We start from the raw sequence: 21,276 nt of genomic DNA, 5'->3' as shown, positions 1-21,276 counted from the left end.
CCCGATCAAACCCCTTCGTGATTTTAAAGCCCTCTATCAGGACACCTCTCAGTTTTCTCTTTTCTAGAGAAAAGAGCCCCAGCCTTTTCTGGGGCTTAGAATTCTGGATGTCAGTGAAAGCCATTCAAAAGCAGAATGTGAAAGTAAAGCACAGAGCCATCTACTTTTGTACATACATAGTGGGCACAGAGCAAAACAACAACAACTTGCATTTATATAGCGCCTTTAACGTAGTAAAACGTCCCAAGGCGCTTCACAGGAGCGTTACCAAACAAAATTTGACACCGAGCCATATAAGGAGATATTAGGACAGGTGACCAAAAGCTTGGTCAACGAGGTAGGTTTTAAGGAACGACTTAAAGGAGGAGAGAGAGTTAGAGAGGTGGAGATGTTAAGGGAAGGAGTTCCAGAGCTTAAGGCTTAGGCAGCTGAAGGCACGGCCGGCAGTGATGGGGGCGAAGGGAGCGGATGATGCGCAAGAGGCCAGAATTGGAGGAGCGCAGAGATCTCAGAGGGTTGTAGGGCTGGAGGAGGTTACAGAGATAGGGATCTCTGATAAATCTCACTGTAGCACCTTGATCTTTCTAAAGCAGTATTTCACTGTAATTCTAAGGATGGGGGCGGTTAATTGTATCCATATGATTTATATCAATTAGTGTTAATTGTATTCAGGTGGTGCGTATCAACTGGGGACTCTCTTGTATCCACTTATATGCGAATTTATCCAGGGAGTGCGTTGTTGGCTAATGTAGATCTCTGTGACTAAAGGCTTGGAAGCAACTGAAGACCGGGCTTGAGTATTCTATTCCTCACCAGCGGGCTATCCAGCTTATAACAGGGTGGGGGAGAAGGAAGAGAAGAAACGAACGTGAGCAGTATCGGAGGACCATCTTATGGCAAGAAGTTTGAGCTGTTGACAACATTTTTAAAAGTCGGGGCTGCAGTTACGCAGTAGCCTTGAGTACACAGGCCTTGTTGAAATAGTAAACAAAGTTTAACAAGACTCCAGCCTGCTGCTGTGGTTATCAGCAGGTGTGGTCACAGCAGCTTCCCCCGACCCGACCGCAGCCACAGGAGATGCAGGCAAATGCTTTCTGACAGGAAACGGTGACGGATGCCAATGAACCAGACAAATGATGTGTTCTGGGCAATGCCTGTAAATCACTCTTGACTTGCAGCATTGTGGGAAGGGCTCGTAATTCTCTAGCCCTGTCAGCTGGAAGGCGCATTAGCCTAGATTAACAGACCAGAGGCAAGGCGAGCAGCCTAGCAGGGACGCGGCTCTGAGGCAGGCGGGTAAGGAGCAGCGAGGTGTCAGATCCACTGGCGACAGCAGCTCTCTGCTGTTTATTAACCGGGTAGAGGGGGCGGCTGGAGCAGCGATGAGAAATCAAGCAAAAGGGATGAACTTTGCAGGATTGAAGTGTGAAAGTCTTTTAAAAAGGGAACATCTATGATCTGCAACAACAGATTGAAATTTAAGAGCACATCTATGAGGGTTTGAGGCGGTGACAAGATAAATTGGGGTTACAGCTTTTAACATATTCCATATGGCTGCCAGGTCATTTTAAGCCACTGAAACTAATTAATTTTCCTGAGCAGGGACAGCTCGTGAGCATGTATCACGCTGCAAGTCCTTGGTGTGGATTGATGCGGGGCAATTAAATGTGTTCCAGATCTTACAGCATGTTTTTCTTTTTTTTTGGGCTTGGTGGGTTTGATGAAATCGGTGGCAGAGTAGTGCCTTTGGAAATGCAGCATTCTTAAAGGGGCATGATTGTGGTTTGTGGGGAGGTGGAGGGGGAGGTTGAGTTCCTGCAAAAGCCACAGCAGCTGCCTACTGTAAGAACTGAGTTTGGAAGCAACGCATATAGTCTGCCAGGAAAGTCAGTGCTGCTGATAACCCACAGTTCACTGTGTATTTATTTAAAAAAAACAGACTACAACAATGCATTCATATAGCACCTTTAATGTAGTAAAACATCCCAAGGCGCTTCACAGGAGCGATTATCAAACAAAATTTGACACCGAACCACATAAAGAGATAATTAGGACAGGTGTTTGGTCAAAGAGGTGAGTTTTGAGGAGCGCCTTAAAAGAGATAGAGAGGCAGGGAAATTTAGGGGTAAATTTAAAGTTAAGCTACAATAAAAAGCTGAATAAAAATGATAGACTAACCATTTTGCCTCTCTTCTCGCCAGCTTTTGCTGTCTGGTTTCCTCCAGCCTGCAGGTGTTGACTGGTTGCTGGGGTACAGTTCATGCCCTCCATTATCTCTGTACCAGTGACCATCCCTCATAGCTGAGTCTTATCTGAGTGCTAGCAGGATATTCGACTGCATGGGAGACCCCGGCTGAGTCCAGTCGACTGACACCCACACATGCTGATGTTACGTCAGGGAATCACTGGATAGTGAAATTGGAGTGGGGACCCCATCTGCTGCTCCCTCCTTAACCCAGGGGCACTGAGGCCAATCGTTATGTCCCTACCACCACCCCGGGCTGTTGTCTGTTAACTCATCACGGATCGTAGTTTTCAAATCCCTCCATGACCTCACCCCTCCCTATCTCTGTAACCTCCTACAACCGCCCCCCGAGATCCCTGCGCTCCTCCAATTCTGGCCTCTTGCACATCCCCAATTTTCATCGCTGCTCCATTGGCGGCCATGCTTTCAGCTACCTAGGCCTTAAGCTCTGGAATTCCTTCCCCAAACCTCTCCACCTCTTTACTTCTCTCTCATCCCTTAAGACACTCCTTAAAACCTACCTCATCACCTGTCCTAATATCTCCTTATGTGGTTCGGTGTCAAATTTTGTTTGAAAATCGCTCCTGTGAAGCCCCTTGGGATGTTTTCCTACATTAAAGGCGCTATATAAATGCAAGTTGTTGTTGCTGTTTGAACGTGGGATCTTCCTGGCTCCAGCGTCTCAGAGGGCCCCTCCCTGTTTAATACGCTTATCTGTTCCCTGCCCCATTCCTTCCGGCGTAGTTTTGACCCTGGCCTCCTATGCATTCCCCCCTCCCTCCTCTTCACCTCACCATTGACAGCCGTGCCTTCAGCAACCTCAACCCCACACTTTGGGATTGCTTCCCTAATCCTCTCCACCTCTCCACCTCCCTCTCCTCCTTTTAAGACCCTTCCTTAAAACCCGCCACATGGACCAAGCTTTTGTTCAGTCCTCCTAATATAGAGTCATAGAGTCATACAGCACGGATAGAGGCCCTTCGGCCCATCGTGTCCGCGCCGGCCATCAGCCCTGTCTACTCTAATCCCATATTCCAGCATTTGGTCCGTAGCCTTGTATGCTATGGCATTTCAAGTGCTCATCCAAATGCTTCTTGAATGTTGTGAGGGTTCCTGCCTCCACAACCCTTTCAGGCAGTGAGTTCCAGACTCCAACCACCCTCTGGGTGAAAAAGTTCTTTCTCAAATCCCCTCTAAACCTCCCGCCTTTTACCTTGAATCTATGTCCCCTTGTTATAGAACCCTCAACGAAGGGAAAAAGCTCCTTAGTATCCATCCTATCTGTGCCCCTCATAATTTTGTACACCTCAATCATGTCCCCCCTCAGCCTCCTCTGCTCCAAGGAAAACAAACCCAATCTTCCCAGTCTCTCTTCATAGCTGAAGCTCTCCAGCCCTGGTAACATCCTGGTGAATCTCCTCTGCACCCTCTCCAAAGCGATCACATCCTTCCTGTAGTGTGGCGACCAGAACTGCACACAGTACTCCAGCTGTGGCCTAACCAGTGTTTTATACAGCTCCATCATAACCTCCTTGCTCTTATATTCTATGCCTCGGCTAATAAAGGCAAGTATCCCATATGCCTTCTTTACCACCTTATCTACCTGTTCCGCCGCCTTCAGGGATCTGTGAACTTGCACACCAAGATCCCTCTGACCCTCTGTCTTGCCTAGGGTCCTCCCATTCATTGTGTATTCCCTTGCCTTGTTAGTCCCTCCAAAGTGCATCACCTCGCACTTTTCCGGGTTAAATTCCATTTGCCACTGTTCCGCCCATCTGACCAACCCATCTATATCGTCCTGCAGACTGAGGCTATCCTCCTCACTATTTACCACCCTACCAATCTTTGTATCATCAGCGAACTTACTGATCATACCTTTTACATTCATATCCAAGTCATTAATGTAGACCACAAACAGCAAGGGACCCAGCACCGATCCCTGTGGTACCCCACTGGCCACAGGCTTCCAGTCACAAAAACAACCTTCGACCATATCTCCTTCTTTGGCTCAGCGTCCGTTTTTTCTTGATTACTCCACTGTGAAGCATCTTGGGGTATTTTTCTACATTAAAGGTGCTATATAAACGCAAGTTGTCATCAGAAATTTACAGCACAGAAACTGGCCATTCGGCCCAACTGGTCTATGCCAGTGTTTATGCTCCACACGAGGCTCCTCCCACCCTACTTCATCTAACCCTATCAGCATATCCTTCTATTCCTTTCTCCTCCATGTACTTATCTAGCTTTCCCTTTGAAAGCATCTTTGGAATTCTCTACCCCGGAGGGCTGTGGATGCTCAGTCGTTGAGTACATTCAAGATTGAGAGCGATAGATTTTTGCACACTAAGGGAATCAAGGGATATGGGATAGGTCAGGAAAGTGGAGTTGAGGTAGGAGATCAGCCATGGTCTTATTGAATGGCGGAGCAGGCTCGAGGGGCCATAAGTTCTACTCCTGCTCCTATTTCTTATGTTCTTATGCTATTCTCCTCAACTAATCCATGTGGTAGCAAGTTGCACGTTCTAACCACTCTCTGGGTAAAGAAGTTTCTCCCGAATGCTATATTGGATTTATTAGTGACTATCTTGTATTTATGGCCCCTAGTTTTGGAGTTCCCCACAAGCGGAAACATCTTCTCTACTTCTACCCTATCGAACCCCTTCATAATTTTAAAGCCCTCTATTAGGCCACTTCTCAGAGAAAAGAACCCCAGCCTGTTCATTCTTTCCTGATAGTTGTAGCCTCTCAGTTCTGGTATCATCCTTGTAAATCTTTTTTGTACCTTCTCCAGTGCCTCTATACCCTTTTTGTAATATGGATACTGGAACTGAGCACAGTATTCTAAGTGTAGTCTAACCAAGGTTCCCTACAAGTTTAACATAACCTCTCTGCTTTTCAATAATATTGCTCTAAAAATGAACCCCAGTGCTTTGTACCACATGCAGAGTACTGTGGAATGTTTAGTTGGGCCAGTGCTATGGTGAAGATGGTGGATGAGCCGACATACTTATGCTGCCTGCTTAACAATGTTTGCACTTACAAAAAAAAGCAATTCATCGCTTTAGGACATTATAAGGTGCCAGATAAATGCAAGCCTTTTCTTCTGCTTTTTTTTCCACACAAGTCTCCATCGTGTGACTTCATGTCCTGCACTTTTTTCTCCTTCCTTATCTCTATTTCAGACTCTGCCTGTACTTCTCTCTGCTATCTCCCCATCAATTTCTATTTCCTATCCTCTCTATTTTGGATAGCAGCTGCAATTCTGAGTTCCTTCTAACAGTTTCAGGTCCTGCTCCCACTTGAAACTTGTTTTTATTCACCAGCGGCAGGATGTGGTTTTCTTGTTCTTTATTACACATTGATTTATCAATATGGGAGAAGTGCGGGCGAGACCTTGCCGTTCGCTGTGAACCCCATTTGATGTCCAAGCGAACACCAATGATTCAGACGTGATGATGACCCACAGTGCCAGCAGATGCCCACCCAAGTGGTGACACACTGTTGAGGCTGGGCGTCAATTGAAAATGTCAAAACTGAGTTTGATAGATTTTTGTTAAGCAAGGGTTACTGAACCAAGGCAGGTAGATGGAGTTAAGATACAGATCAGTCATGATCTAATTGAATGACCGAACAGGCTCTCGGGGCTGAATAGCCTATTCCTGTTCCTATGTTCCTTTGCCACCTACCAGTTTACTTTACCAAAATCCTGGTGACAGTCCTGGCTTTAGTTCCCCACTTGTTGACTGCCATCCCTTGACCAATAATGCAGGCACAGTTAACTTACTTCTGCTATTGCCACTCTGTAACTGGCTGCTAGGGTCTGAGAGACTGACCCAGGGCGACTTCCCCTCCCTCAGGGGGTAGAACCTCATTTACACTTGACACCTCCACCAGTCGGTTTGACTGAGATCAATAATTCAGCATTATGGGGACTGAGGGCCCATTGCTTCTGCAGCCCACTTTGCTGATGCACAAACATGCAGTGCCAGGATGCTGTACCTTTAAATGATTCGTTTTGCTGTTTCTTTGTCAAGTTTTCTGGAAGTAAAGTAATTTGAGGAAAGACAAATAGTTTTTTATTTTACACTCATCCTATAGGTTTAGCAGTGTGGGCTCAACAGGTTGAACGTGGGCAATTTGGAATGATGCTCGTGACCAGCTGAGATGAGATGAGGTGGGATAGTCATGTTCAGTCCAGCCAAATAACCTGGGCTCACACATGAAGACTGGACCCCTGAGTGAAGTAATGGATGTCACACGATACAAAGTCTTTTTATTTGTTTTCAGGGTGTGGGCAATGTTGGCATGGCCACATTTATTACGCATCCCTGGTTGTCCTCATTGTAGCAGCCCGTATGCAAAACTGAGTGGCTTGTTAGGCCATTTCAGAAGGCATTAAGGATCAACCATACTGTGTGGACTGGAATCACATGTAGGCCAGAACAGGTAGGGGTGGCGGGAATCCTGAAGCACATTAATGTCCCAATTAATTTTTTTTTCCCTGGTACCTGCCCACAAATTACCAGATTGAATCCAATTTCACAACTTGCCACGGTGGGATTTCAACTCACCAACTCTGGATTTCCCGTCCAGTACCATAACCACTACACTGCCGTACCGGGGAGGAGAGGAAATTAGAGGGAAGATATGTTTTATTTTATTGATGCCAGACATTGGAGATCCAAGATAATCAATCACGGGTGTGTGTGGAAGCAACAGTAGTGGCTGGTTTACAGCACAGCCACCCTGAGATACCTGCCTGCTGAGGTTACGGAACTTGCAGGGAACTGAGCCCAAAGACTTGGAGACAATATGGGTTGCTTTTCCCCATTTGCAGCTTGCTGTTAGAGGAGATGAAGACTTGGATTCAATAATCAAAGCTATATGTGATGCCATCCTTCACAAGCACAAGTATCTGATTGGCAAGAGGGGACACCAGGAGACTGCTTGAAGAATGAGTTGGCTCATCTGCTCTGTTCATTACCTCAGGCCTCCAGTCTCAGATTAATGGCTAAAGAAAGGTCAAGAGAATATGGCTGGAAAAAAAGAGATGCAAAAGGCTTTGGAAAATTTTATCTACATTTAAGGTTCATCTTCGGTAAGGTGTTAGCCGTATCTCAGTGGGAAGTAGTCTCGCCTCTGAGTCAGAAGGTTGTGGGTTCAAGTCCCACTCCAGAGACTTCAGCACAAAATCTAGATTGACACTCCAATGCAGAACTGAGGGAGTGCTGCACTGTCGGAGGTGCCGTCTTTTGGATGAGATGTTAAACCGAGGCCCCGTCTTCCCTTTCAGGTGGACATAAAAGATCCAATGGCACTATTTCGAAGAAGAGCAGGAGAGTTCTCCCTGATGTACTGGTCAATAATTATCCCTCAACCAACATCACTAGAAAACAGATAATCTGGTCATTATCACATTGATGTTTGTGGGACGTCGCTGTGTGCAGATTGATTGCCACGTTTCCTGCATTACAACAGTGATTACACTTCGAAAAGGGCTTATTTGGTTGTAAAGCGCTTTGGGATGTTCTGAGGCCGTGAAAGGCGCAATATAAATGCAAGTCTTTCTTTTTATAATGCAATAAGGAGTTTAGCTCATTTTGAGAGGATGTTTTTACATTGCACTTAGTGCCGCTGAGTGTCCGAAGCAACGTCCTCGTGAAGCTGGATGGAAACCGCATAGAATAGTCGGGAGTTATGTCCTGCCAGAACTCTCCCCACTTTTCGGGGGGGGTGGGGGGGTGGTGGAGACCAGCAGTGTAGGAACCACCTGCCTCATGCAGGTGGACACTCCATTCAACCATAGATTTAGGGTGGGGGCTTTATACGCACCATTTTGCTACGTTTAGCCATGCAGGACCCCCTGTGAAATGGGTGTCCCCCGTTGCTGGGGAATGAATGGTCTGTGGCAGTAGCTGATTTAAAGGCACAGATAATTACATCGAATCTGCAATACTTCAGTCAATTTTTGTTAATGGCTGTTTTTGCTATTTTCTTTTCTGCCGGCACTTAGCTCCTCGTGAGACTTCATACCAGTTGTTCAATTATTTTCTGCCCCGATCACCACTGCTGTCACTTAGACTACACCTCAAGTGCAGGAAGGATATATTGGCCTTGGAGGGAGTGCAGCGCAGATACACCAGAATGATGTGGGATTATGAGGAAAGGTTGCATAAGCTAGGCTTGTATTCCTTTGAGTATAGAAGATTAAGGGGTGATCTCATTGAGGTGTTTAAGATGATTAAAGGATTTGATAGGGTAGAGAAAGAGAAACTATTTCCTTTGGTGGGAGAGTCTTGAATAAGGGGGCATAACCTTAAAATTAGAGCTAGGCCATTCAAGGGGCGATGTCAGGAAGCACTTCTTCACACAAAAGGTAGTGGAAATCTGGAACACTCTCCCACAAAAAGCAGTTGAGGCTGGGGGTCAACTGAAAATGTCAAAACTGAGATTGATAGATTTTTGTTAGGTAAGGGTTTTAAGGGTTACGGAATCAAGGCGGGAGTTAAGATGCAGATCAGTCATGATCTAATTGAATGGCAGAACAGGCTGGAGGGGCTGAATGGCCTACTCCTGTTCCTGTGTTCCTAGTGGTTTTCCAAGTGGAAATCCCCGTTATCTGAGTTCTTTGGAAGAAGACCAAGCTGGGTCAGGTTGTATGAGGTGACCACCGAGTCCCTCGCATCTGCATCTGTATCTGCAGAAACAAGAGGGCCAGACTTATTGGCGGACAATTGGTGCATGATATTGGAAGCCCTCTTGGACACACTCCACTCACAGTGTGTCATGGCTTGAAGTGACACTGCAGCAAAGAAGGCCTGCCCAGGTGATCAACGACCAACATACCCTTTTTATTTGCCCATACCCACCAAAATGCCACCAGCCACGTCTGCAGGGATTGCTGCACCTACCTTCCAACGACCGTGGAAGAACTGCCTTCACGAAGTCCGGGTCAGCAGAATGCCACATGCAGAGCTGCGCCACCTGCTGTTAAGGAGACCTGCAGCTACCAATGGGCCGGCATCTCCAGAGACAGTAACACTCAGCCACAGCCTGAAACTAGGCTCCACCTCCTTGCACCATGCTGACCTATGGGAATGGAGCGTCAAAGAGGGCCACCCTTCTCACAGGAACCTCATGCAGCACCACCTCCACTTCAGCAGCCTTCAAAGAGCGGGCTGGCTGGGTGCTGGGCTGGTTTGTCACTTGCCTGCACCTTTGGTTCCCTTTCGCTTCATTTTCCCCTGCCACTTTTTACTCCGCTCATCCTTAGAAAAGATTGGGAAGGGGTTGAGATGCCTTTTGAACATTTTCAGAATATTTGTTCCCCTGACACTCCCCTTTAAGTGGCCGTTCCCTTTTAAATTTCACTTGCGTGCAATCCTCCATTCCCACCACTGGTGTGCTCCCTGCACCTGAAGCTATGCTGACGAGTTGACCTCAAAAGAACCTACCATGAACCAATCTAGGCTGTCATGTTTGGAGTCAGTTGTGCACTTCACATTGAGTTGCTCCTGTACTGTCAACAGCGGAAAGGAAGAGGAGGAAAGCAAGGTGGGATTTTACTGCAGTGATGTCAGTGTTTTATGGTTTAGAGTGAATGCAACCAAAGTCTGGATGAAATGGGTTTCTATCAACGTTCTTTAACTCCATTTAACAATCACATACGACCTTCACAAAAGTAGCTGAGCTATAAATTGGTAGGTTCTCATTATGGAAACCACTGGATGTTAAAGCAGAGCCTGTCACTCACACTGACTTGCCCAGTGAGGAATCTTTCACTGCTCAAATATGCATTGGGCGGCTCACTGTGGTTTTTGTTGTGCATCTCCCACGGGTTGACTCACTTTACCGCACCAGTCTTCAGAGCTGTGTTTCTCGTCCTCTGACACCACCTTGTGGAACTGATTTATGAATTGAATCTTCTAGTAAAGATCAGTTGATTGTGTAGCAGGTTAGATGCTGACCCTGAAGGTGGCGTTCTCCATCTCTTTGGCTGAGTTTGGTTAATTCTTGCCTGAACCAATAGGTGGAGAAGGACTCCTAAAGACCAACTTTACCCACTGAGCAGAGGGTGGAGTAGAGTGACACAGACCTCCCCACCCATGAAGGGGCAGTGGGGAGATTGTACCACCTTCCTGCTCAGGAAAGGTGGCATAACAATGGGCATGTATCATCCATTGGAAAACAAAGAGAGAAAAAGAATGGAGTTTAGAAACTTAAGTGACCCATATAGACGAGAAAGTCCCATGTTCAAACCTAGGTCTGTGCTGTGTCACCTGATCTGAGATGGAGCAGTGGACCATGGTTAGGGAGAGGAAAACGAGCCAGACTTCCCACTCCTGATCACCGTCCAGCAACGCCTCCTGGAAGTGTGTGTGCTTGGCTTGGGTTGAGGACAAGATTAAGCTTGGCTACGATGTACTCTGCCAACACACCTGGAGAGTAACCACCTGGGGTACCAGAGGGTGACTTGTGCCAGTGGATTGTGCGTCAGCGTAGAGTCACTGCCTTCAGAAGAGGGAGATAGGGAAGAAAATTGGCAACAAAAAAAATGAAGGTTAGTAAGTTAACCGATCTCAGTCAGGCACAGTCTTAGGGACACTATGATTTATCCCTGTGTTTCTGAATTGAAAAAGGGAAAAAATAGGCAAAGTTTTCATTCCTGATTGTTATTCAATAGCATTGAAGTGGTACATCTTGGAAAATACATGTATATGGGCATTGGGTGAGGACAGGATTGGGCTTGACTGTGATACCCCCATGGTTGAAGAGCTCCCTCTCATTGTCTAAGCTCACAGGTGTGCTGCTGGTGCAGTCGGACCCTTACACGAGTATGGGTCTATGCCTCCAACAGGGAAGGGCAGAAGAGTGGAGGGGGGAGGAGAAATGTAAAAATTTAGAATAAAATATAAAGAGATAGAAGTATCTAGTAGTTCTTACAAATATCTATTTATCCCCTCCATTGTAGGGCTACAGCTCCACTAGTGCCAGTCACTCTCCAGTACCTTGTCCGAGCTTCATGTGTGAACATTAACACTGAATGTCGATAAACTATTTGACCGGGAGAGAGTCTTGCAGCCCTGCCCGATCCTGTCCTGTCCTCACCCAATCTCCACACATGCGCACTTCCTGGTCACCAGTCAGTGACCAGGAACAGGAACCCTGCTGATTTTCCTCTCCCTAACTCGGGGGACTAAGGCCAGTTACAGTACCCCCATACCCTGGCTGAGCTCCGTAAACTCCGCACCAACCAGGGATTGGACTCAGGGGCCTTACTGGTCTCTACCCCTCACGGGATAAACCAACTGAGCCGTTAGTCATCGATATATTCCAAAAGCGTCCTTTGTCTTTTAATCTGTGACTTTATGAACAGCTGATGTCTTGGAAAAGGAGCACATTTCCAATTTATTATGAAGAAATGAGTGTGGTAACTGACCTTTTGAGTGCGGCTTTTGTACTGTGGGTAGTCAGTGCTTACACTGTACACAGGCTTGAAATGAAAAAATGGATTGTACATCGTTCTAGATATGGGGTGAAATGGGAGGTCTGTGCTTGGGGGGTGGGAGCAGCAGCTTTCTCTTCTAATTGCAAACAGACTAAATCTGCCTCCTTTCCTTCTCGTGCAGAGTTTGTCTTCACCGCTTCATCCTTCCAGTTCCAACAAGAAACAGGCGGCGTTAAGCTCTCCTCCAGGCAGAGGGGAGACTTCAGAGGGGATCAAGCGAGCGACGCCAGACAGGACCTCCGCCCATTCGCCTCGGCGAAGATTGGATGCGGGGAGTTTGGACTACGAAACCACAAGTACGTGAACATTTGGCTCTTCCTGACAGTGAGAGACGTTTATATAAAAAAAATGTAGGCACGTGCAGTCAAAGCTCATTAATATGTCGGAATCTGGAGACGTTGCACTTGTTATCAGCACTTGCTATTCAACAGCTGTTGCATGGAAGCAGCTCAAGCAGCAGTGAACTTTGAATCTCTCTGAACTAGGCTGATGTATAACATGGCATGGATGCCCACAGGGGACATGCGTTGCCTGAGGTTTAGCTGCTTCGCAGCTTTTAACACACTGAATAATACATGTCCCCCTATAGGCCGCTATATGGCTTCTAACATTAGTGCAGTTTGGTTTGGGGTATTGCTCATTTGTATTCTGGTCTCATGTTTTTATTTTTTTTCCCTCTTAATTGCTTCACATATTCCTCCTTCCTCCAGCCAAGATGACATTGTAGGTTCAGGCAGCTTGCATTTTTCCGCAACCCACTACTGGCGGCCCCTTTGTGACCAACAGCGAATCCAGCTTACTGTGACCTCGCGTCAGTGGTTAAGGTTGCATTGTGTGGGTGCGTGGCTTTTATTCCATTGCCCCCGCCAGCCAGTCGGATGGCACAGTATGTCATCTAGTATCCTCTCCGAGACCCGGCAAATCATATCTGCTGAGAGCTGGGAGTCTGTATTCCAGAAGCTCCACTCCTAGATTTACGTTGGCACCGGATTCACTCACTGGTGGGGGCGCACTGGCTGGTAGAGCGATATTGGCCATTTCATAACTTGGCCCTGCGGTTGTGCTTGTGGTTCTTCCAGTTATGTGTAGAATTGTTTGATGTTTGTGCTTCTTAAATCAATGGCCTGGGACGTTGGTCCAGGGTTGCAGGTTGTTGTAGTATTGTGCCACAAGGAGCGGGCAAGTTTATGGAGGTAATTTTAACCTAACCCGCCCGTCGGAAACCCACGGGATCGGGTGCAACGCTGGTTTTACACCCTGCCCGATTTTACTCTCCACTGGGTGGGGTGTAAAACCAGGGTTCAGCCCGAGCCCGTGGGATTCCCACCTGGTGAGTTAGGTTAGAATTATCCCCCATATGGTTAGCTCTCCATGGGGAAGGGTTGCTAAATACCTGCAGGTGCTTCTGTATTAATTCCACATTTTGGGAGAGTAAAGCCAACCTGACCTCTTACCCACCACTTTTTCAGATTTATGTTGTCCTGTGACTCTGGATTCCTGTAAGCCTGTTGAAGGCTGATTCGACTCTGGAGGCTTCCGGTTTCTGAGTTGGCCTCCTCCAACGGGCTTACAGGAAAGTGTAAGACAGCGGATTCGTAGGCCAAGGACCGAGGTGGGAATAAAAAATTGGATTCAGCAGGTGAGGGAAGGAGACGCTGGCCAGCCCTGTCCATCAGTGCCCTCGTGTTGTATGCTATTTTGTATCACAGGGCAAGTATGCAGGTGCAGAGGGCAAGTATGCAGGTGCACCGTACAAGCATAGTGCATTTAGCAGGCAATAAGACGAAGTCGTAGTTACAATGGCAGATCAAGAGGCCCAAGAAGAAATGGGTCTTTGCTGCCGTCAGCTGAATGGAGATCAGTCAGGTCACTTTAAGGAGGGTCTTCGAGAACCCGGCCTCGGCATTTGATGGAAATCAGAGTAAAAGTAAAAGCTGCTTTTAAGCACTTATACACCTCTCAGCGGCTGACTACAGGCCAGGGAACGGTGCACAGTGGGGGAGGGGGAGTGATCTAAAAGGGAGAACATTTTTAAAAATGGATAAAATAAGAAATTAAAGACTTCAAGTGAACAGGGCCAAACGGCCACTGTAAATAGCACACCTTTTCTCGACAGCGGTTCTGGATAAGATTAGAGACGTTTTTGAACTAGGAATTCAAACACAGTAAAGGTGAGCGATTAATAAAAGAGATAACTGGAATGTGTGGGGTATGGTAGCAATTGCAAATTGTGACTAAGGTGGATAATTACAGTGCAAACAAATCTGTAAATGAATCACTCAGTATTATTGTAAACAGTCTTATTCATGTACAGTTAGCATTCCTATTGCTTTTTCAGCTTTACTACACGTACATCAAACCACCTCAAAGAGTGTCTACTTCCTTAATCAGCAATAATATCCATGATGCCGTATAATGCGATCATGTGACTTATTGGCCACATCATTCTTTGGCTCAAGAATTTCTGTTCCCTTGTCCTCCCCATTAAATAATGGGCAGTGTTGCTGGCTCTGTCTATGTATCAGATAACTCAACGTAAGGATCTGTGCTGTACTAGAGGCACAGCTGTGCTATACTACAGGCAAGGATCTGTCTTATACTACAGGCAAGGCGCTGTGCTGTGCTACAGGCAAGGATCTGTCCTATACTACAGGCGAGGCGCTGTGCTATGCTACAGGCAAGGATCTGTCCTATACTACAGGCGAGGCGCTGTGCTATGCTACAGGCAAGGATCTGTAATAAAAATATGGTTCTGGGAGGGAGGGGAAGGGGTGAGGGCAGAAGTGCGGGAAATGGGACAGACATGGTTGAGGGCCCTGTCATCGACAGTGGAGGGGACTCCTTGGTTGAGGAAAAAGGAAGACATAGCGGAAGCACTGGTGTGGAAAGGTCCATGATAGGGTCCCCCTTGTCCTCACCTTCCACCCCACCAGCCTCCACATTCAATGTATCATCCTCCATCATTTCCGCCACCTCCAGCATGATGCCACCACCAAACACTTCTTCCCCTCACCTCCCTTTTCAGCGTTCCGAAGGGACCGCTCCCTCTGCAATACCCTGGTCCACTCTCCCAACACCTGCTCTCCTTCCCACGGCACCTTCCCGTGCGAGTGCAGGAGATGCAACACCTGCCCTTTCCCCTCCTGCCTTCCCACTGTCCAAACACTCCTTCCAGGTGAAACAGCGATTTACTTGTACTTCTTTCAGTTTAGTATACTGTATTCGCTGCTTACAATGCGGTCTCCTCTATTGGGGAGACCAAACGCAGGCTGGGTGATCGCTTTGCTGAACACCTTCACTCAGTCCACAGACATGACCCTGACCAGTTGGTCGCTTGCCATTTTAATTCCCCGTCCCACTCCCACTCTGACCTCTCTGTCCTCGGCCTCTTACACTGTTCCAACGAAGCTCAGCGGAAGCTCGAGGAACAGCTCCTCATCTTTCGATTAGGCACTTTACAGCCTTCCAGACTCAACACTGATTTCAATAACTTCCGATCATAATCACTGCTCCCATTTTTTCAGACAGCGGGTTCTGATATTGCCATTTACAGCTCCTCTAGACCCATCTTTTGTTTCTTTATTTGTCCCATCACCACCCTCCTTGCCTTGCACCATCATCCCTTTTGTTATTTAATCACTCCTGCCCTCCACCCTATCAGAGACCTTCCTTTTGTTCTTTCCTCCCCTCCCCTTCCTCCCCACTTTCCCTGGCTCTGTACTTGCTTAAAAACGGTTAAATCTTCAACTTCTTCCAGTTCTGACGAAAGGTCATCGACCTGAAACGTTAACTCTGATAACACAGATGCTGCCTGACTTGCTGAGTATTTCCAGCAATTTGTGTTTTTATTTCAGATTTCCAGCATCGGCAGTATTTTCATTCGGAGGCATGGATCTGAGCTGTGCTACAGGCAAGAAGCCTTACCTCAGAAGTGTCCTAGCTCTTTGTCTTTGTGGGTTGCTTAGATGCCGACAATAGTCCCTTGCAGACTACATATCCCCATCCTCAATGATGGCGGAGTCCAGCACGTGAGTGCAAAAGACAAGGCTGAAGCGTTTGCAACCATCTTCAGCCAGAAGTGCCGAGTGAATGATCCATCTCGGCCTCCTCCCGATATCCCCAACATCACAGAAGCCAGTCTTCAGCCAATTCGATTCACTCCACGTGTTATCAAGAAACGGCTGAGTGCACTGGATACAGCAAAGGCTATGGGCCCCGACAACATCCCGGCTGTAGTGCTGAAGACTTGTGCTCCAGAACTAGCTGCACCTCTAGCCAAGCTGTTCCAATACAGCTACAACACTGGCATCTACCCGAAAATGTGGAAAATTGCCCAGGTATGTCCTGTCCACAAAAAGCAGGACAAATCCAATCCGGCCAATTACCGCCCCATCAGCCTACTCTCGATCATCAGCAAAGTGATGGAAGGTGTTGTCGACAGTGCTATCAAGCGGCACTTACTCACCAATAACCTGCTCACCGATGCTCAGTTTGGGTTCCGCCAGGACCACTCGGCTCTAGACCTCATTACAGCCTTGGTCCAAACATGGACAAAAGAGCTGAATTCCAGAGGTGAGGTGAGAGTGACTGCCCTTGACATCAAGGCAGCATTTGACCGAGTGTGGCACCAAGGAGCCCTAGTAAAATTGAAGTCAATGAGAATCCGGGGGAAAACTCTCCAGTGGCTGGAGTCATACCTAGCACAAGGGAAGATGGTATTGGTTGTTGGAGACCAATCATCTCAGCCCCAGTGCATTGCTGCAGGAGTTCCTCAGGGCAGTGTCCAAGGCCGAACCATCTTCAGCTGCTTCATCAATGACCTTCCCTCCATCATAAGGTCAGAAATGGGGATGTTCGCTGATGATTGCACAGTGTTCAGTTCCATTCGCAACCCCTCAAATAATGAAGCAGTCCGAGCCTGCATGCAGCAAGACCTGGACAACATCCAGGCTTGGGCTGATAAGTGGCAAGTAACATTCGCGCCAGACAAGTGCCAGGCAATGACCATCTCCAACAAGAGAGAGTCTAACCACCTCCCCTTGACATTCAACGGCATTACCATCGCCAAATCCCCCACCATCAACATCCTGGGGGTCACCATTGACCAGAAACTTAACTGGATTAGCCATATAAATACTGTGGCTACAAGAGCAGGTCTAAGGCTGGGTATTCTGCAGCGAGTGACTCACTTCCTGACTCCCCAAAGCCTTTCCACCATCTACAAGGCACAAGTCAGGAGTGTGATGGAATATTCTTCACTTGCCTGGATGAGTGCAGCTCCAACAACACTCAAGAAGCTCGACACCATCCAGGACAAAGCAGCCCGCTTGCTTGGCACCCCATCCACCACCCTAAACATTCATTCCCTTCACCACCAGCGCACAGTGGCTGCAGTGTGTACCATCCACAGAATGCACTGCAGCAACTCGCCAAGGCTTCTTCAACAGCACCTCCCAAACCCGCGACCTCTACCACCTAGAAGGACAAGAGCAGCAGGTACATGGGAACAACACCACCTGCACGTTCCCCTTCAAGTCACACACCATCCCAACTTGGAAATATATCGCCGTTCCTTCATCGTCGCTGGGTCAAAATCCTGGAACTCCCTTCCTAACAGCACTGTGGGAGTACCTTCACCACACAGACTACAGCGGTTCAAGAAGGCGGCTCACCACCACCTTCTCAAGGGCAATTAGGGATGGGCAATAAATGCCGGCCTCGCCAGCAACGCCCACATCCCATGAACGAATAAAAAATATATATATTTCCCTTTAATCTACACGTATCTCATGTTCCTGATGTTGATGTTGTGATTTAGGGTTTCTCCACCGATGAGGCAATAATGCTAAAACAGCCCTTTACAAATCTCCAGTCCCATGAAATTCATTCAAAGCAAACCAGTAACCAAGAAGCACAAATGAAACTGAGTTCCTCATACTCTGGGTCATAGTTTAGCCACTGGGCCATTGAGGGAGGTCACTAAATAGTTATTTTAGCGGAGGCACAATTGGTGATGTCATTGTGTCACCAATCATGGTCATTACACATGTCTGTTTATAATTATCACAACCATGTCACACATTTGATGATGTCTTGTTGCTCAGATCTACTGAGAAATTGGCATTTTCAATTCCTACAGTTCGTATGCTATGTTGAGGTATTTAGGTGGTAAATTGCGCTACGCTGTAAATAGAAATTCATGGGATTCATGTCACAACCAAGTCACCTGCCTTAACAACGCCCTGTTAAGATACAGCTCAGAGTATTCCTTGAAAAGTGAGAATGTACATGAAATATTATTCTGGGACCAATTGTCCTGCAAATGTAAATAATTGTACAAGGTTCACTCCCTACAAGTGTTGGCAGATGTTCAGTCCCACATGTCGAGAACCTACCAGTCCAGCCAAAAGCCCGATCAGGATAGTTTCCTTTGTTCACCTTGGCGCAGGGCCCACTGTGATGACACACTCATCAAGAACAGCCTGCTAGCGTGATAACCATATCGCCGTTGATAGGTGTTACATCCAAACCGTTCTACTGAGAGCAAAGTGAAGTTGAGAGGGAAAGGGAGATCATCGTTCTCACAACATTGCGTTGACTTCCTGTACTGTTTCACAGCCTCAGTGTTCATCTCTCATGGACCTGATGCAGTTCGAACAATCGTTTAATGTCATTGACTTACCCCAATGGACAACTGATGGCACTCACTGAAGTGTTTGGATATGGAGGATGTGGGCTAACAGCTGCAGTTCCCCAGGTGGGAGCTCGTAATCTTAGCAGATCCATCGGTGACTAGGTCAAAAACAGGACACTTCCCAGCAGAGAGAGGGAGAGGAGATCAGATTGCAGATCAAAACCCTGCATCGGTCTCGCACTCCTTCCCACCGCCCCATTCTGCAGCAATGTTACCAGAAGCCCCCCAATTCTTTCGTCTTCAGAAGTTGCTGACTCTGGCTGGGTTTATGGTTTCACAAATACCAGTGTCCTTCCAGGACCTCACCCAAGAGATCAGGGTAATCAGTGAGCGTTGGGTGGCTGTTGGACTGTGGAAGGAAGCACAGCCATGCCTGATCTTGTACACATGCATGCACTTCCTGGCGGGCGTCACAAGTACTGCGATTGCGATGGGGAATTCTGTCCGAATTCCATCCTCCCCCATAATCCAGGAGCACGAAGGCCAGTTGTAGTTGGCCCTAAGTTAACTCAAGCAAGGGACCTAGCCTCTGTGTGGCTCATTATCACACTGAGTGATACACTTACACACTGAGCCATTGGGGGAGCTCGCTGGTAAGGTAACTACTGAAAAAAGGTCGAGGTAACCCCAGGAACAAACAAAATAAGGTTTATTTCACGATCTAAAGATTAATACAGGAAGTGAATTCTTGCAGGCTGTAATCTAATCAAAGCATTTGAATGGTACTCGCGCAGTGAAAGAACAAATTACGCCATCTGAAATTCCTTGATTAGATTAAAGTCCTTTAACCTGCTCATTAATCTCTGTCCAAAACCCTAACCTGCCATTTTTTTCCAGATTCTGATGGATTTCTATTTCCAGCATTTTCTGTTTAATATCTGTTTATGATCAGATTGCTGTGTGAGCCCCAGTTTCACAGCTGTCCTCTACATTCAGTGGGTTAAAGATTAACATCGGAAGGCATGAGCAATAGCAGCATTTGTGTGTGTGTGTGTGGCTTCCACTGAGATCTTCAACTTGGCCATTCAAATAATTAGTTGGGAAATAAATAACTGTAGTTTAAAATGCCCTGGACCATTCTCCCACTGGTAGCCTGTCACAGCCTCAGCAACTGTCTGTGAGAATACACACAGAGAGCAGAGTAGGAATTCGCTGTTGCCCAGTCTTACACCAGTGTGCCTTTCTGTGAAAGAAATGTGCAGAAAACAGATGTAATATGGCAAAAAAATAAATACCAGCAATGTACAGAGAGAGCATCGTAACAAATAACGTAGGAAGAAAGAACTTGCATTTATAGAGCGTCTTTCATGCCCTCAGGATGTCCCAAAGTGCCTCGCAGCCAATGAATTACTTTTGAAGTGTAGTCACTGTTGATCTGTACGTTAAATGCTGCAAGGTCGCACTAAAAGCAAATATGGTGAATGACTAGTTATTTTGTTTTTGGTGATGTTGGTTGAAGGATAAACATTGGCCTGGAGAATTCGCCTGGATCTTTTATGTTCATCTGAACAAGCAGACAGTTTAAAGCCTCATCCAAAAGACGGCAGCATTCCCTCAATTATAATTATCAGCCTAGTTTACGTACTCAAGTTCGGGAGTGGGGCTCGAACCCGAAATCTTCTGTCTCGGGTAATAATGCTATCATCCAGTCTCTGAAGGGCTCCCAATGGTTTGTTCAGTAAGTGCCCTTGAGCTACACGTACAAGGAGGGTCCAAATTTGATCACGGCCTGTGCTGAGCTAACTGACTTCAATCTGGGTGGCAGTAGGGGTACTACAATTAGCCTTAGTGCCACTGGGGCTATGGGTGGAATCTACCCGATGTTGGTGACTCCTGCTGGAAATTGCGCGCGTGATTGACCATCAAGTGAAGAAAGGATTGGGCTCGACTTTCACTGCGAGGGAATAGCCTGCTGACACTGTCGGGGGGCAATTTGACTGTGGAGGCATCACAGTCGAGCCCGATAAAGAGTAGCCACTTGGTGGAGGTAGCCGATGCCTACTGGTGCCTGTGGAACCATGTCCCAGCAGGAATCAAATGAGAAGGGGAATAAGTTGGTAAAAACAGAATGGAGGTTGCCTACGGACAGGTTAAAGAGAAAGGTTAAAAATTATCAATAATGAATAAGCCATATTCAAACAAAATATTGCACCCCTGCTCTTCGATTCTACTTGCAAATAACGCTGCCTCAACTTTAGCAGCTAAGCAACTCAATCTGAAGTACTTTTGAAGTGTAGTCACTGTTGTAATGTAGGAAACACAGCAGCCAATTTGAGCACAGCAAGATCCCACAAACAACAATGAAATAAATGACCAGATTATCTGCTTTCGGGATTGATATTGGTCAGGATACTGTTCTTCAAATAGCACCATGGGATCTTTTACATCCATCTGAGAGGGCAGATGGGCCCTCAGTTTAATATCTCATCTGAAAGACAGCACCTCCAACACTCCCTCAGTATTGCACTGAAGTGTCAGCCTAGATAATGTGCTCAAGTCTCTGGAGTGGGGCTTGAACCCTCAACCTTTTGATTTAGAGGTGAGAATGCTACCCACTGGGCCACAGGCATGGCAATCGTGCCCTGGAGCCACAGTTAGAGCACTTGTTTATCATGTGGCAGGACAGAGTCAGTGACAACATTCCCTGGCTCTGGCTGATTAAGGGTGGTTGGGGGTTGCACAGAAAGCTGTTTCTCCTCACCTTGGATCGAGAATCACCAAGCGAGAGCTGTTTCTGGGAATCTCACCGAGCCGCTGTGAGCCTTTCCTTCCTCTCACAGCTGTGCCTGCACTCTAACCAAACCACTTGCGGTCTGCAGGCTGACTCTA

General features: G+C 47.0%; 1 protein-coding gene across 3 annotated transcripts in view; it reads left to right on the top strand.

The window, feature by feature from the left end:
• Positions 1 to 21,276, top strand: part of gse1b (Gse1 coiled-coil protein b) — a 544,566-nt gene that overhangs the window by 248,961 nt on the left and 274,329 nt on the right. For all 3 annotated transcript variants that reach the window (XM_067998135.1, XM_067998134.1, XM_067998133.1), the window contains exon 2: positions 11,875 to 12,049. In XM_067998135.1, the coding sequence (XP_067854236.1) occupies positions 11,875 to 12,049 (175 nt within the window). The remainder of the gene's footprint in view (positions 1 to 11,874; positions 12,050 to 21,276) is intronic.

This window comes from Heptranchias perlo, chromosome 16 (genome assembly GCF_035084215.1).
Source record: "Heptranchias perlo isolate sHepPer1 chromosome 16, sHepPer1.hap1, whole genome shotgun sequence".
Taxonomy (NCBI): Eukaryota; Metazoa; Chordata; class Chondrichthyes; order Hexanchiformes; family Hexanchidae; genus Heptranchias; species Heptranchias perlo.
This window is presented reverse-complemented; position numbering and strand designations above follow the sequence as displayed.